A 14,826-nucleotide genomic window follows, 5' to 3' on the forward strand; every position below is an offset into this window, starting at 1 on the left:
GTTTTAGCAATGAAATAGGTGTGCTTTAATGTTTCTAGCAATTTACAATATAAAAGTCCTAATATTTAATGAAATATTGGATGATATGTCACTAAAACAAAGTAAAGAAATAAATAATATTGTCTCATTGTGTAAGTCTGTCAGATTTTATTAGGAGTGTCATTAGTTTTGTAATATGATTTTTTTTATCTTTAACTGAATAAAGTACTATAAAAAATATTTTTTAAATATTTTGTCTACTCTTAACATATTATTTTAACAGTATTAAAGAGCTAAAGCCACTATATTTCAGAAACCACATTCTATATAGCACAGAGGACCCCATGACAGCGACCCTATCTTAACTAAACAATTGTTCAGGGACTTTAGGAATCAAACAAGAATAATACTGCATTATAATGATATGTATTCATGGCTAGCTTGTCTCTGAGCATTAAGCTGGGATTCAACATTTATTTTAACACATAAAAAATATACACAGCACTTCATAATTCACTCGCAAATGTGTCTTCATAAATATTTAGTCTGTTCTGAGTGGGTGTGGAGCTGTGGGGTTAAACCTGTCAGACAGAGAACTGTGAAAGAGTAAGATGAAGGTGAAGACCTCTTATGTTTGCATGGTAGACAGAGATATGTGTTCGGAGTGTCGTGTGTTGCTTGTGTTTTTAAAATATGTGTTTGTTGCATAATGTGAACCATGTGCATCACGTGTTTTGTCAAAATAAGTGCCTGCTTCACACGCGTCAAAACCGTTTATGATAAAAGAGACGCTCACCTTCACAAAATACACGCAAGACACTCCCTTAACAGTAAACTCTGGTTATGCATGAGAGTATCTGGCAAACGCGAGCGTCTCTTTATCATAAACCCTTTAGACACGTCTGCAGCAGGCACTTATTTTGACAAGACACGTGATGCACATAGGATCACTCGACGGGCAGAACACATATTTTGAAATTACGAACCACACACATGACAGGCTACATACATGTTGTGCAAACTTCGCATCGAGCGCCCTCGAAAAAAGTCACGGGCCGCCACTGCTACAGTATAGAAACAAAAGTTTGGTATGTAGTTTAGAATGTACTGTAAAAAAAATAGCTAGATTCTTTAAATAGCTAACTTTTACATGCATAATATTTCCAATGATAGCATTTCCAAAAATAAATAAATGAATCGAAAACCGTCACCCAAGTCATTCCAAAACCCTATGCTGATGTTTTCTTTGTCACATAGCAAAAAACCTACGAGGTTGGAATGACACATGACAGTAACTAATGTCAGTCAGGTGTGTCCAAACCTTTCCCTGACACTGCATTTCGGTTCCTCGTGATGTCTGACACCCTGGAGCAAAACAGAAGCATTTGTCAGATGCTCCAAAAATCTACGACAATATTTGTCCTTATTGACAAATCAGAAAAGCCCTTACGCAGGCACCGCTATGCATCGCGGGAACTGGCCAGTGTTGGGTGGACATTTCTCTGAGAACCTGACAACAGCTCAGGGCACTTCCTCGAAAAAATATCCAACTCAAAAATAAGTGCCTGCCGTACACGTTTTTCTCCGCTGCCCCGCAAAGTGCAAGTATGGCACTTTCGGACAAATTCATCACAGGTGGGCTAAAATAGACACAGGGCTTAAGTTTGCACATAGCGTCAGTGCAGTTTTCCTGCCCTCTGGGTTTCATATCGCTGAATGGCAGAGGTCGCCTGTAGTTTTGATTGTTTAGCAGAAAACTAAATAAATGTTGTTTTATATACCCAGTAGCTATAACACATTGCAGAAAATGCCAATAGTCCTTCCATACATAAGCAAGTACACACACAGCACTCCATCATCAATAGGGCAGACCCTGAGTACTACAACACGATCTCTTCAGAACGCAAACAGGAGGTCACAGAAGATACATTAGCGAGATTGACCCAGTCGATCACCTTTGTGTGTGTATTTGTGAATCAGAGCTGTCACTCCTGTGCACCTCAGATTAAAGTGATTGATGTACGTGTGGCTTTGTCTCCGCAAGGTCGGAGTATCTGAGCGAAAGGTCCGGGTCCCGCCTCAGCAGGGATGTGTTTTGTTTGTGTTTGTGTGATCTGAGTGATTGACAGGTGAGGACATCTGGTGAGAGTCTTTTAGACTGAGAAGTTCAAGTGTTTGCAACCTGTGCCAGATAACTGCGGGTGTTAAACCGGATCAATCCGCTATGAATCATTTCAAAGAAAATCTGAGAAAAAGACTACTGCCTTGCATTATTTAGTTATTCCTCAGGTGAAAAATTCAGTTATAAAACAGATTGCTTAAATAGACTTAGAAATGTTTTTACAATCATATATATATAATGTTAATTATTTACATATTAACTGTTTTATAGATGTACAAATTTGTACGTATTCCTATTCTTTACCTTGAAAAGAAAGGTGATTTAAGCAATTTTGATTGTGGTATGGTTGTTGGTGCCAGACGGGCCGGTCCGAGTATATCACAGTCTGTTGAGTTACTGGGATTTTCACGCACAACCATTTCTAGGGTTAACAAAGAATTGTGTGAAAAGGGAAAAACATCCAGTATGCGGCAGTTCTGTGGACGAAAATGCCTTGTTGATGCTAGAGGTCAGGGGAGAATGGGCCGACTGATTCAAGAAGATAGAAGAGCAACTTTGACTAAAATAACAACTCGTTACAACCGAGGTATGCAGCAAAGCATTTGTGAAGCCACAACACACACAACCTTGAGGCGGATGGGCTGCAACCGAAGTGGAAACCACCGGGTCCCACTCATCTCCACTACAAATAGGAAAAAGAGGCTACAATTTGCACAATCTCACAAAAATTGGAAAGTTGAAGACTGGAAAAATGTTGCTTGGTCTGATGAGTCTAGATTTCTGTTGAAACATTCAGATGGTAGAGTCAGAATTTGGCGTAAACAGAATGAGAACATGGATCAATCATGCCTTGTTACCACTGTGCAGGCTGCTGGTGGTGGTGTAACGGTGTGGGGGATGTTTTCTTGGCAAACTTTTGGCCCCCTAGTGCCAATTGGGCATCATTTAAATGCCATGGCCTACATGTGCATTGTTTCTGACCATGTCCATCCCTTTATGACCCCCCATGTACCCATCCTCTGATGGCTACTTCCAGCAGGATAATGCAACATGTCACAAAGCTCAAATCATGACAATGAGTTCACTGTATTAAAATGGCCCCCACAGTCACCAGATCATAAACCAATAAAGCATCTTTGGGATGTGGAGGAACGGGAGCTTTGTGCCCTGGATGTGCATCCCACAAATCTCCATCAACTGCATGATGCTATCCTATCAATATGGGCCAACATTTGCTTTCAGCACCTTGTTGAATCAATGCCACATAGAATTAAGGCAGTTCTGAAGGCGAAAGGGGGTCCAACACAGTATAAGTATGGTGTTCCTAATAATCCTTTAAGTGAGTGTATATGTATATGGATATGGATATATAAGTACGTAACCTAAGTTTATGTTTCAAACTAAGATAACAATAGAGTAACAGAGACAAAAAAGTAACAGACGGCACCTTTAAATCTTTATTTTTAAAAGTGTAGGAACTGAAAGAGGAAAATAGCCCTAAAAAGCCCAATCTTACCAGTGAGTGAGTGAACTCGGGTGCGTGGTCATTTCTGTCGGTGATGGTGATTGTAGCCGTTGCAGTTCCTGTCAGTCCCACTTCACTTCCTGCCATATCTTTTGCTACAATTTCCAGCTCATACTGCGTGGTGGGGAGAGTCTGGGGACACAGAAGAAAACAGTCAGGAAGTTAGCAAAAGTGACACACACACAAACTTATTTAATCTAGACCTTTAAGACAGAAAGACTGCAGTCATGATAAGAGTTAACCAAGCTTAAGTAGCCTAATTACAGAACAAGTAATTGTTTAACGACCGCTTTAACGCTTGTTAGATGCTGTCAATATGCAGTGAAAAGCTCCACCTATTTTTAATGAATGCTTACCTTGTGAATTAACTGATAAAATGGAGCAATTAGGATTTAATCTGCCTAGAAAATCGCAGCTTAAATTTTCCATCAGTCTTAGTACACAATGTAACTACAGAAGAGTCAAGTTTTAAATAGGAAAAATATCGAAACTCTTTGGTTATTTTTAGGCGCGTGATGCTAATGGTCTAATCAGATTCTATGGATTGTGCTAAGCTATGCTAAAAGTGCTACCGCCAGACCGGAGATCAGCTGAAAGGATTCCAAAACAATAAAAATCAAATGTTTAACTCTAGGAGCAGGAAAATGAGTATATTTTCAAAAAGTGATGTGTCCCTTTAATGTCAATCATCAAAAAATAAAGTACTGGACTGACCAAAACCAAAATATCAATTTGCTTATTTACAATTAATCTTATTTAAGGGCCTTCTCAGGGACAGTGCTGAAACAATGATAAAAGCTTCACACAAGAGAAAAAAGGAGCCTCTAAATGACAGGTGTTAGTCTAGATAAATTCCAAGTTTCACTCCTTTATTCTACAGTAATGCTGAAAGAAAAAAAGAAAATTAACACCCACACTGTCTTTATTTTATGGCCATGTCCTTAGTTTGTAAGTCTAGACACAAGACAAACAAGCCTTTGCTGAAGAAATCAATCAATAAAAGTGCTTTAGTGAAACCAGAAATCCCCAAAGGTTGCCACCATGTTTATTCAAAAGTGCATCTCCTACATGTTTTGTTCCATAAAGCTTTCTTTACTGATTATAGTTTTCATAAAGATCATGAGGAACATAAGGAGAGCATTCCTCTAATCCAGTCTTAAGAGAAAGCAAGGTTATTTCAGAGATATTTCAGGGAAAATATACTGCAATAACTGTATGAATAAAACATGGCCGTGTAACCTACAGAAATGAGCTTTATGAAGACATCTAATTCCTTCAACATACACAAAAAAGCTTAAAATTCAGCCAAACAAATCTTTTGAGTGGTTAAACCTCTTCATCTCTCTCGTCCTCAAACCCACTGGAGATGAAAAGCCAGATATTTATAACTTCAAGAAAACAAGCGTTTGTTAAAATATATCATTCCTACTAGGAAGCCATCATGGCATATCACATACAGTAGGGAGGTGTTGTTAATGCTAACATTTATTTCCTTTATTGAAATCCCACTCAGCGAAATGTTAAGTACCACATGCTTAATAAAACTCATCCATCTGTTTCACATAATGCCCGAGAGGCCCGTACCGCAGTCATTTACCCATGGTGCACTGCCACTCTATAAATTACACCTGCTATCTCAGGCTTCAAACCGAGGCTCGGAGGAATGGGATTCTGACAAAGTTGCAATAAATAAACTCACAGGAAAGTCACAGAAAATTCTGACACTTTAAAGGAAAATGAAAAGGTTTTTAAAAAAGAAACACTTTAGGGAGTCGAGTATCTTTAAAAGTAAACCAAAAAGCCTATAATTTATTTCATTTTCATTTTAGTTCGAGAGTGCCACAGCATGCAAAAGGAAATTTTTTTTTTTTTTTTTGATGGTTTCGGTGGCATATCTAGGTCCGTTACATTAGTCAAAATGCAACACAAGTTATAGGTAAATCAAAAATGGTAAGATACAAAACATTTATTTTAAAAGTTGCTACTGTATCATCCACATTTACACACCTGACTTTGTTGTTAATGTGATTCAACACCTTTAAATAAATACAAATTGCTTGTTATTAAAAAGTAACTGGAAGTGGGATCTGCTTTTGACAGATGCATGGCTAGTTATATTCATGCATGGTTTACACCGCCTACGTTGCAAATCTTACTTATTACACTTCAGCTTATAACTTCCTTTTCTCCTGAAAAATCCTACATTAAAGTCTGAACACAGAACAAGACACATCTTTATGACTCACAGTACACAGTACACTCTTAAAATAAAAGTGCTTAAAATGTTTTTAACAGCAATAACACAGAAGAGCCATTTTTTGGTTCCTTAAAGAACTATTGAGTCAAAGGTTCTTATGAGAACCATTTCTTTAAATCCTTTTAATCATCTAAATAACCTTTTTCATCACAAAGAACCTTTTGTGAAGTAGAATGGAAGTTCTTCTATGTGTTAAAGGTTCTTTATAGAACCATAAAAAGTGGTTCCTCTATGGCATCGTGAAGCAGCTTTAATTTTAAGAGTACAGTATAGTGTATATTACAGAAACTCAAAAGAATGTTTCTTAAGGCACCATAACATGCCCTACCTTGGTGTCTGAGAACGTCTGTCACTGACAAACAGCTCAAAACTTATTTACTGCTGATAAACAGATGGTACTTCACAGACCCGTGACTTGAAAAAAGCAAAGACACACATCTGGATAAGCGGGAGGTGATTGTAGATTAGATCTCGGTGCCGTCAAAGGCTTGTGCGAGCCTGTGACAACATCTTAATGAATTGGCCGTCAAATCTAACCCACTCAAATCTAAGACAGCAATGCACCAGTGACCTTCACATGCGCCTCTGAAGGTCAGAAAATGACCTGCTTAAAAATTAGCTTGACAAATTGCATTTGGCAAACATTTGTATCCAAAGCGAATTCTAATGCATTCAAGATATAACAGTAAATGTGTCCCCCAGGAGTCAAACCCATGATTATGCACCAGTGGTATACAAGTTGTTCTCCTGTATTGGGCCAATGGTGAGGTTTTGGGTTCGAACCCAATACTTTGAATAAAAGCATATGCCAATGCACAAATTCAATGTAATTGTAAATATATTTTATTTGTATGCGTTCCTTGGGGATTGAATCTATGACTGGTTAAACTGGTTGAGCTTTAGATACACAACTGAGGACAACACAATACATATTAACTTTACAATAAATCTCAATCATTTCAAAAGGTTGGATCCAATTCAATCTGATGCTATACAATTTTAATAAATCAAAGCTTTTCCTATGGCTAGCATGCAAAAAGCCCTTAGTAGTACAGGCTTTTGGAAAATATATGCATGGTGGTGAGACAGAACAGCGTCTGACCTGTCAAATGAGATACTGCCTTGTCCACTTCAATAGGAGTGATGTCATAATTATGCTTCTGTAGCTTGTCTTTGTTCTCTCAAGCGCTTCGAAAAAGAGCGTCTGCCTTTTCCAGCCCCTCAGCCTATTCACCCACCTACCTTTCATTTCTCAAGAACATAATGATCCATAGAAAAGCCATAGAACGACCTAGCTGAAATGTTGAATAAAGCTATAACGGGTTGTCTCATGTAGAGAATCTCTCTATTATGCTATTACAACTTTCTGTCGGTCACCTCGTCTCCTTTCCCCTAATCTTTAACTTTCAACTTTTACCATTTTTTATTGGACCTTTTCACTCGCACCCCTCCAATGCACCGCTTCACATAGTTCTGTTTTAAACTAAGTAAGTTGTAGATATGCTAATGTCTCCTGTACTTTTCACAGAAGGTTTAATATTTTGTAATACTTGCATATAGTGTGGGACGAATGATTGGAATCTGGATGGTTTTATCGTTTGGTGTTTCTACTCAATCTCTGGGATGTTAGAGGAGCGTTATCTTCATTTGCCTTTCATCTTTTTTTATTAGTTTTTTATCAGTGCCATCCACACCTCGAACAAAGCTCCCATTTTCTCTTTCAACTTCTTTTAACTTTACTTGCGTGACCTTTATGTGTCGTGTCATTTTTTCAGTGTAGCACATGGTTTAATATCGTTCTATTCCATAATAACTTTTTATCCCTTCTTTCAAACTTATTACATACAAGTATGTCTTCAAGACATCTGCAAAAATGTTAAGGTCTCATTTAGAGATATTGCTGAAAAAGCAATATTAACTTGGTTTTATGTTCTTTTATGAAAATCACCATGCGTTTATTAGGTGGCCAGGTAATATTTCACAGATTTATAAAACTATAAAAAGGAGGACAGCCACCTTACCCAAGAATATTGGTTAAAAAGCTAGCAAGCTGCCTTTTGCTTACATATGGGTATCAACTGTTTTGGATTCTTACTTTATAATTTTCATTTATTTTTTACTATACTGTCAAAATGACAAAGTGAGCTAATATATGACTTTTTCTAGGAAAGCCATTATAGTAGAAATGTACCTACATTATAATGGTCAAATGTTGTCCATGTGAGTAGATCCAGACTGATTACATGCATTCATAATTTTATTTAATACAGTGTAAGTGCTCTATTCATACAAATGTAAAAAAATGTGTAGGGATGCACTGAATGTTCAGCTACTGAAATTATTCTGCCGAAAATAGCAAAAAACTCATTTTTCGGTGTTTGGCCGACCAAGTGAAAAGGCCAAATAAATTGAATGGTAAAGAAAGGTGATTTAAGCAATTTTGAGTGTGGCATGGTTGTTGGCACCAGACGGGCCAGTCTAAGTATTTCACAATCTGCTCAGTTACTGGGATTTTCACGCACAACCATTTCTAGGGTTTTCAAAGAATGGTCTGAAAAGGGAAAAACATCCAGTATGCGGCAGTCCGGTGGGTGAAAATGCCTTGTTGATGCTAGAGGTCAAAGGAGAACGGGCCGACTGATTCAAGCTGATAGAAGAGCAACTTTGACGGAAATAAACACTCGTTACAACTGAGGTATGCAGCAAAGCATTTGTGAAGCCACAACACGCACAACCTTGAGGTGGATGGGCTACAACAGCATAAGACCCCACCGGGTATCACTCATCTCCACTTCAAATAAGAAAAAGAGGCTACAATTTGCACGAGCTCACCAAAATTGGACAGTTGAAGACTGGAAAAATGTTGCCTGGTCTGATGAGTCTCGATTTCTGTTGAGACATTCAGATGGTATAGTCAGAATTTGGCGTAAACAGAATGAGAACATGGATCCATCATGCTTGGTGTGGGGCATTTTTTCTTGGCACACTTTAGGCCCCTTAGTGCCAATTGGGCATCGTTTAAATGCCATGGCCTATCTAAGCATTGTTTCTGACCATGTCCATCCCTTTATGACTCTGATGGCTACTTCCATCAGGATAATGCACCATGTCACAAAGCTTGAATCATTTCAAATTGGTTTCTTGAACATGACAATGAGTTCACTGTACTAAAATGGCCCCCACACTCATCAGATCTCAACCCAATAGAGCATTTTTGGGATGTGGTGGAACGGGAGCTTCGTGCCCTGGATGTGGATCCCACAAATCTCCATCAACTGCAAGATGCTATCCTATCCATATGGGCCAACATTACTAAAGAGTGCTTTTGGCACCTTGTTGAATCAATGCCACGTAGAATTAAGGCAGTGCTGAAGGCGAAATGGGGTCAAACACAGGCTTAGTATGGTGTTCCTAATAATCCTTTAGGTGAGTGTATATAGTTCAGTAAAATGTATTTCTAATTATATATAGGCAAAATAATTAGGAAAATGAAAATTGGTTTTAAGTTGGCTTCGACCAACAATTTTCCTTTTGGTGCATCTCTAAAAATGTGTGATTATTGGAAAAAAGCAACAATGACGCTCCATCCCTAACTCCACCCTTAAACCCAACATCACTGTGGCGAAAGCAGATCATACAAATTCATACACATTAGCTACCTCATAAAATAGTTACGAATTTCCGTGAGGTTCTGTTGGCAAAGGCTTTGGATCCAAAAAGTGAGTGTCAGAGACGATATCTGTTGTTGTGTCTGATGATACCTAACAACCAAATAATTCACAGCATCATCCATTAGCACATGATTTCCACGTTCATCTCGGCAAAAATGTTTTCACTGGTGTAACAGCTCGGGCCAAGTGAGACAAACATTAGTGGCCGACTGGCAGAGCAGCTTGCTGGATCATGGCACATTGCCTCTGGCTCTGTACCCCGCGGAGCTCAGAGGGAAGTCACAATGCCAGACAGCCTTAACGTTGCACACCCAAGAACACATCGCAAATTCGCTCCCCAGGAATCCCCAGCTAACGCTCTGTGCGTGGCACTCGCTAACGCTTGTCTAAATGTGACGCAAGCTGGGTGCTGATGCAAATAAAATGAGGCTGTCTTTGCACAGAATGTGGCATCGGATAGGTTGGCAGGCTGACAGTCAGGTGCTGAGATGAGAACTGAAAAACCATTGAAGTTACCCGAGAGAGTCTTTTGAACCACAGAAAACAAAATTTGATCTTGACTGCAAACGTACAGACCGAAAGATAAAAATGTATACATTAGTATACTTCGATTCAAGAAGCAACAAAGTTCTTAGGGTTGTGGGTCACACCAGACTTTGATAAATTAATGTGGTAGGAACTAATACAGCAATTGGCACTATTGAACCTAGTTTGGATAATATTACATATAAATGCTTTTTGGCCTTTTTGACACTTTTATTGATAGGATTGAAGGTACGGGGAGAAAGAAAAATAAAAAACTACAACACAGATAACAAACTTTATTATTAATTTATTTAATAATAAATGTGTTTGCTATGCCTCGGTGCGATTCCTGTCCATACCAAAATATCCTCCAATCCTTTTGTTGCTCCCTCCCTCTTATCGTTTTCTTCTTAAGATCACTTGTGCATATCATATCATGTGAAGACTTTTCGAGGATGTAAAACGGTCACTTTTTCCAGCAGCACACCCCTTGTGGTTCTAATGGCTGATGGCTTAAAAGCAGCAAACAGCCATCATATCTGATAGATCTCTCTGCGCACGGTCGCTTGATTCATTGGACGTCCACTAATGGAGCTCAAAAGCCAGCAGTATTTTATAAATGAATCATGAGATGAAGACTAATTGCCATTAAAAAATGAACACTAATGCATGAACAATCCCAACGACGACGCCACTGACACTGCAATATGCAAATATGTGTCCAATTATGATTAACGATCATCCGAGCGTTGCGTGTCAATTTGAGAAGCTGTTCGAATTCCGTCGCAAAGAGGTTGCCACCGCCGCCCCTAAAACTCCAGTTCGTTCCCCCAAACCAATTTATTACAGTCTGCGTCTGTGTTTAAATATTAATAGAGAAGTCATTGATCAGCTTTGAATACGCAAATACTACTCACTGCTGCGAAGATATTGTGTGCCGTCCTGTGATAACACGTGTCCGAGTAAAACAGGCAACTGTGGCCGCATGATTATGGAGCCAGCATCAAAGCCTTCCCCTGTAAAAAAGACCTTTAAAGAAAGCCTACTGCAGGTACACGGGTCTAAATGCGGGTCCGGCCGGAAAGCCAGCGCTACAATGAAAAAGGCAGGAGGGAGCCTCATTTAATTTGTTCCCCTTTCTTGTGTTGTTTTGTCTTGTGTGTGTTGAATACGTTTCGGTGTGCGTGTGTGAGACCGAGCGTGGATTGATCTCTGGCGCTTTCCTGTCTGTGACATTTCAAACAGAAGTTCTGCCCCGTGGCTCTCTTGAGTCAACATCCTGGCATCCAGAGACACACAGAGGAGATGATGTCAACTAAAGAGGCTGGGCTGCAATCACCCAATATCACCGCTGTTGCTTTGAACTAAGACAGGTCTTTAAATAAAATTTGTGGTAAACAACGAATCGGGAATTGGAGACTTTTTGAAGGCACATGGTAATCAATCACTTTATAAGGGAGTTAAAATGACTGTGCACGTATTAAAAAAAAAAGGTCTAAAAATGGTTCCAATCTGTCACGGGGGCAGTTCCCCTTGAAAAGGTCTTAGTATGTACCATTTAGATACAGTACTAATAAGCACATTTTGGTACCAATATTTACCTCTGAGTTACTAATATGAACTCTCTGGGTGTCTTTTTAAAGGGTTTCGCCCCAGTGACAACTATGGACCATTTTTCTGACACTGAGTGGGTTTACACGCACAGTCTCACGCCGATTATGCTTAATAAACTGATAATGTGTGAGGTCATTTAAAGAGTAACTAAACCCTAAACAAACTTTTTTTAGTTAATGATCTGTAAGAATGATGCTTTATTAGTGCTGTTCATTGATTTTAGTAATTTTTTTGACATTTGGATATAAAGTGTTTCAATACTACAATATATGGTGTAAAAACGTCTGATTGCTGCCCTCTTCAGGTTGAACGGTGGCTACTGCAGTTGAATTTTCCCATTGGATGTTGGGTCCAAAAAATGACTCGTGACGTAGGCAGGTTCAAGCTCACCACGCCCTTGTTACGATCTCACCACACACTTAATACGAGCTTAGTTCGTCCCTTCTATCTTTGTTGGGATCTGCCCACTTTTCTTGCATTTTTCAAATATTGCCAGTGGGTGGAGTCAGGCTCTGACCAGGGGTTTAGTTACTCTTTAAACACGTAAAATGGTTTTCTTTTATCCGGGAAAGCCCATAAACGGTTTAAGCAAAAACCGATCAGCAGGGATAGTTTTTTGCTCATTACCCCGCTTTCGTGTGGCATGTAAACACCTTAACCGGCTTTCTCGAAGTTTTGTTCATGTGCGCATGTCTCCACGTGTGAAAGATAAACGTCAAATGCAGAAGTGCAAAGTGACGCATAAAAGTCTTTGCTCGAGTTGGCGGAGAAACTGTGAAAATTGAAGCTCATGTTACATTCTGCCACCTTTGGCTTAACTTACTACTTTACTGTATACATTACATTATTACTACGCTCGCTTTTCTATGCTTTTCCTACATCTATTAATGTAAAGCTGCTTTGAACCAATTAACAATTGTGAAAAGCACTAATAAAATTTTATTGAAAAATTGAATTGAATTTATAGGTTCTGCAGACACGAGAAGAGATACAACAGTATGGCTTATATTCCATCAGCTTTTTGAACGATTATTATGTGCTATAGGCGGTGGTGTCTCTGCCTGCGAGAAACCTGACAATTCTCCAAGTCCCATGCAAATGCAGTTGTCTGCATAGCTGGTTTATTGATTTGCATGTAAACGCATAAAAAGTTTTCTATAATAAACATATTTTTGATAGTTATCCGCTTATTCTGTGCATGTAAACGCAATGTATATAAAATTATATTTACATTTACACGTTTGGCAGATGTTTTTATCCAAAGCGGCTTACAGTGCATACATTTAAACATTTCAACATATGCACATACTAATAAGCCGAAGCTCTGAAGTTTCAAAACTTCTGTGAATATAATGCAAATTAAGTTTGCCCAAGAAACTTACACTACAATAAAGATTCATAACTAGAGCCTTTGAATGAGAAGTGCATGGCAATAATTCATTTTACGAGATGATAAAAACCAGAACACTTTTATTTTCATAGATAAAAGAGATGAAAATTGATAGGACAGGACATATTAAAGATGTTTATTTGTTTATTAACACCATTCCAGTATCTATATTCATGGCGAGAACCGATTATACTAAATATATTAAATTAATACATATATTATATTAAATTATACACAAGTTCATATACTAATTGATCAACAAGTCAAGTTTAATGAGTTTTGGGGAAAAGCCAATTTGTCTTCTCCAGTTCACCTAATGCCATCTTACAAGATTTAAAAAATGTGATAGACCACAAACATGAGGATAAAAATCCTAGATTTAATCATTTTGCTCCTATAGTGTGTGGTGTGCCATGATGTGTCAAAGACAGCACACCACACACAAACAGATTTTCAACCAGACTCTCGACTGTGAACACAGGAAATCTTGCAAAATCTCCAGAGACTTCAGAATAAACATGGCGGACGATATGCAGGAAGAAATTTCAATGATAGTGTTTGAAATGATTTTCAAGAAATTCAAGAAATAAAAAAAGGATTGGGTGAAGTCGTGGAGACAGCGGGAACATGGACTGTACAAGTTCACTTTGCATCATCTTCACTTTTTGCTGCGCCATGACTGTTCCATCTTCCATCATCTCGCTTTCTGATTGGATATTGTTTTGTGTAACGTGATAATCTCAAGAACGTGCACGTGTTTGTCCTTGGGGTTCCCCTCACACATCATGATTTCTTTTAATGATTTGCGATCGGGGCGGCTTCGACGTTCTTCCGATCAGGTTCGGACACTCTTAACACACCTCACACCAAGGGAAAATCTGATAAGATAATCTGTAAAACCATCAAGATAATCGGGACAAAGCTAGGATTTTCGGAAGGGGGGAAATCGGCCTCAAATCAGCCCACTTATCTTTTGGTGTGTACCCAGCATAACCTGCATATTTTTGGACTGTGAAAGTAAAACGAGAGTACCCGGAGTAAATCCATGCTGACACCATGGGACAACATGCCTACTGATCCACTGTCCCACCCAAAACTGACTAAGAAATGAAGCAAACCAGATTTGAACGTCTGTGTCATTTACACGTACATGTACTCAACTTTTCTGTTTGACTATTTTAAAGTCCCTGTGTTTCACTTAGAGAAAGACTTACAGCACAAATCCTCAACACCCCCTTACACGGCTGTATTTACAGAGACTCATCAGCCAAATTAATGAGCTGATGATAAGCGAGAGAGATGCTGCTTCTCCTGACGCATGCAAGGCTAATTGGGGTCAAGGTTGGGGTTTCAGGGTTTGAAGAAACGGTGCAGAAAAAGACTCTGGCTAATCTAATCAACTGCATCGTCCAACCACGGACTAATCGCTGTCAATTACCGTCCAGTAATGGCAAGGAAACTGTCCCCATTACACTCTGTCCCCAAAAACAGATGACAGGGTTACGGTAAAGGATGAGATGGAAAAGGAAGAGAAAAGGAAATAGTAAGGGGAACGGGGCGATGTTTCATCATGGCCATCAAAGCCCATCTGGGAAGTGACAGCAGCACTTATGTTGAAGAGCACAGGTGTTGCTGTTTAACTGTTAATTAGATTAGCACAGATCAAAGGCAGACTGCCACCACCGGGGAGCAGTTACATCGCTGGGAATGACGGAGGACGTCTCTATGGGACCAGGGGGGCGA

At 39.0% G+C, this 14,826-nt stretch overlaps 1 protein-coding gene across 1 annotated transcript in view; it reads right to left on the minus strand.

Moving 5' to 3' along the window:
• The window catches only part of cdh13 (cadherin 13, H-cadherin (heart)), a 433,135-nt gene that overhangs the window by 79,479 nt on the left and 338,830 nt on the right, over positions 1-14,826 (minus strand). Inside the window, exon 8 of the mRNA XM_065278811.2 lies at positions 3,618-3,758. Within this exon, the coding sequence (XP_065134883.2) occupies positions 3,618-3,758 (141 nt within the window). The remainder of the gene's footprint in view (positions 1-3,617; positions 3,759-14,826) is intronic.

The sequence above is a fragment of the Paramisgurnus dabryanus genome, chromosome 9, assembly GCF_030506205.2.
Source record: "Paramisgurnus dabryanus chromosome 9, PD_genome_1.1, whole genome shotgun sequence".
NCBI classification, from domain to species: Eukaryota; Metazoa; Chordata; class Actinopteri; order Cypriniformes; family Cobitidae; genus Paramisgurnus; species Paramisgurnus dabryanus.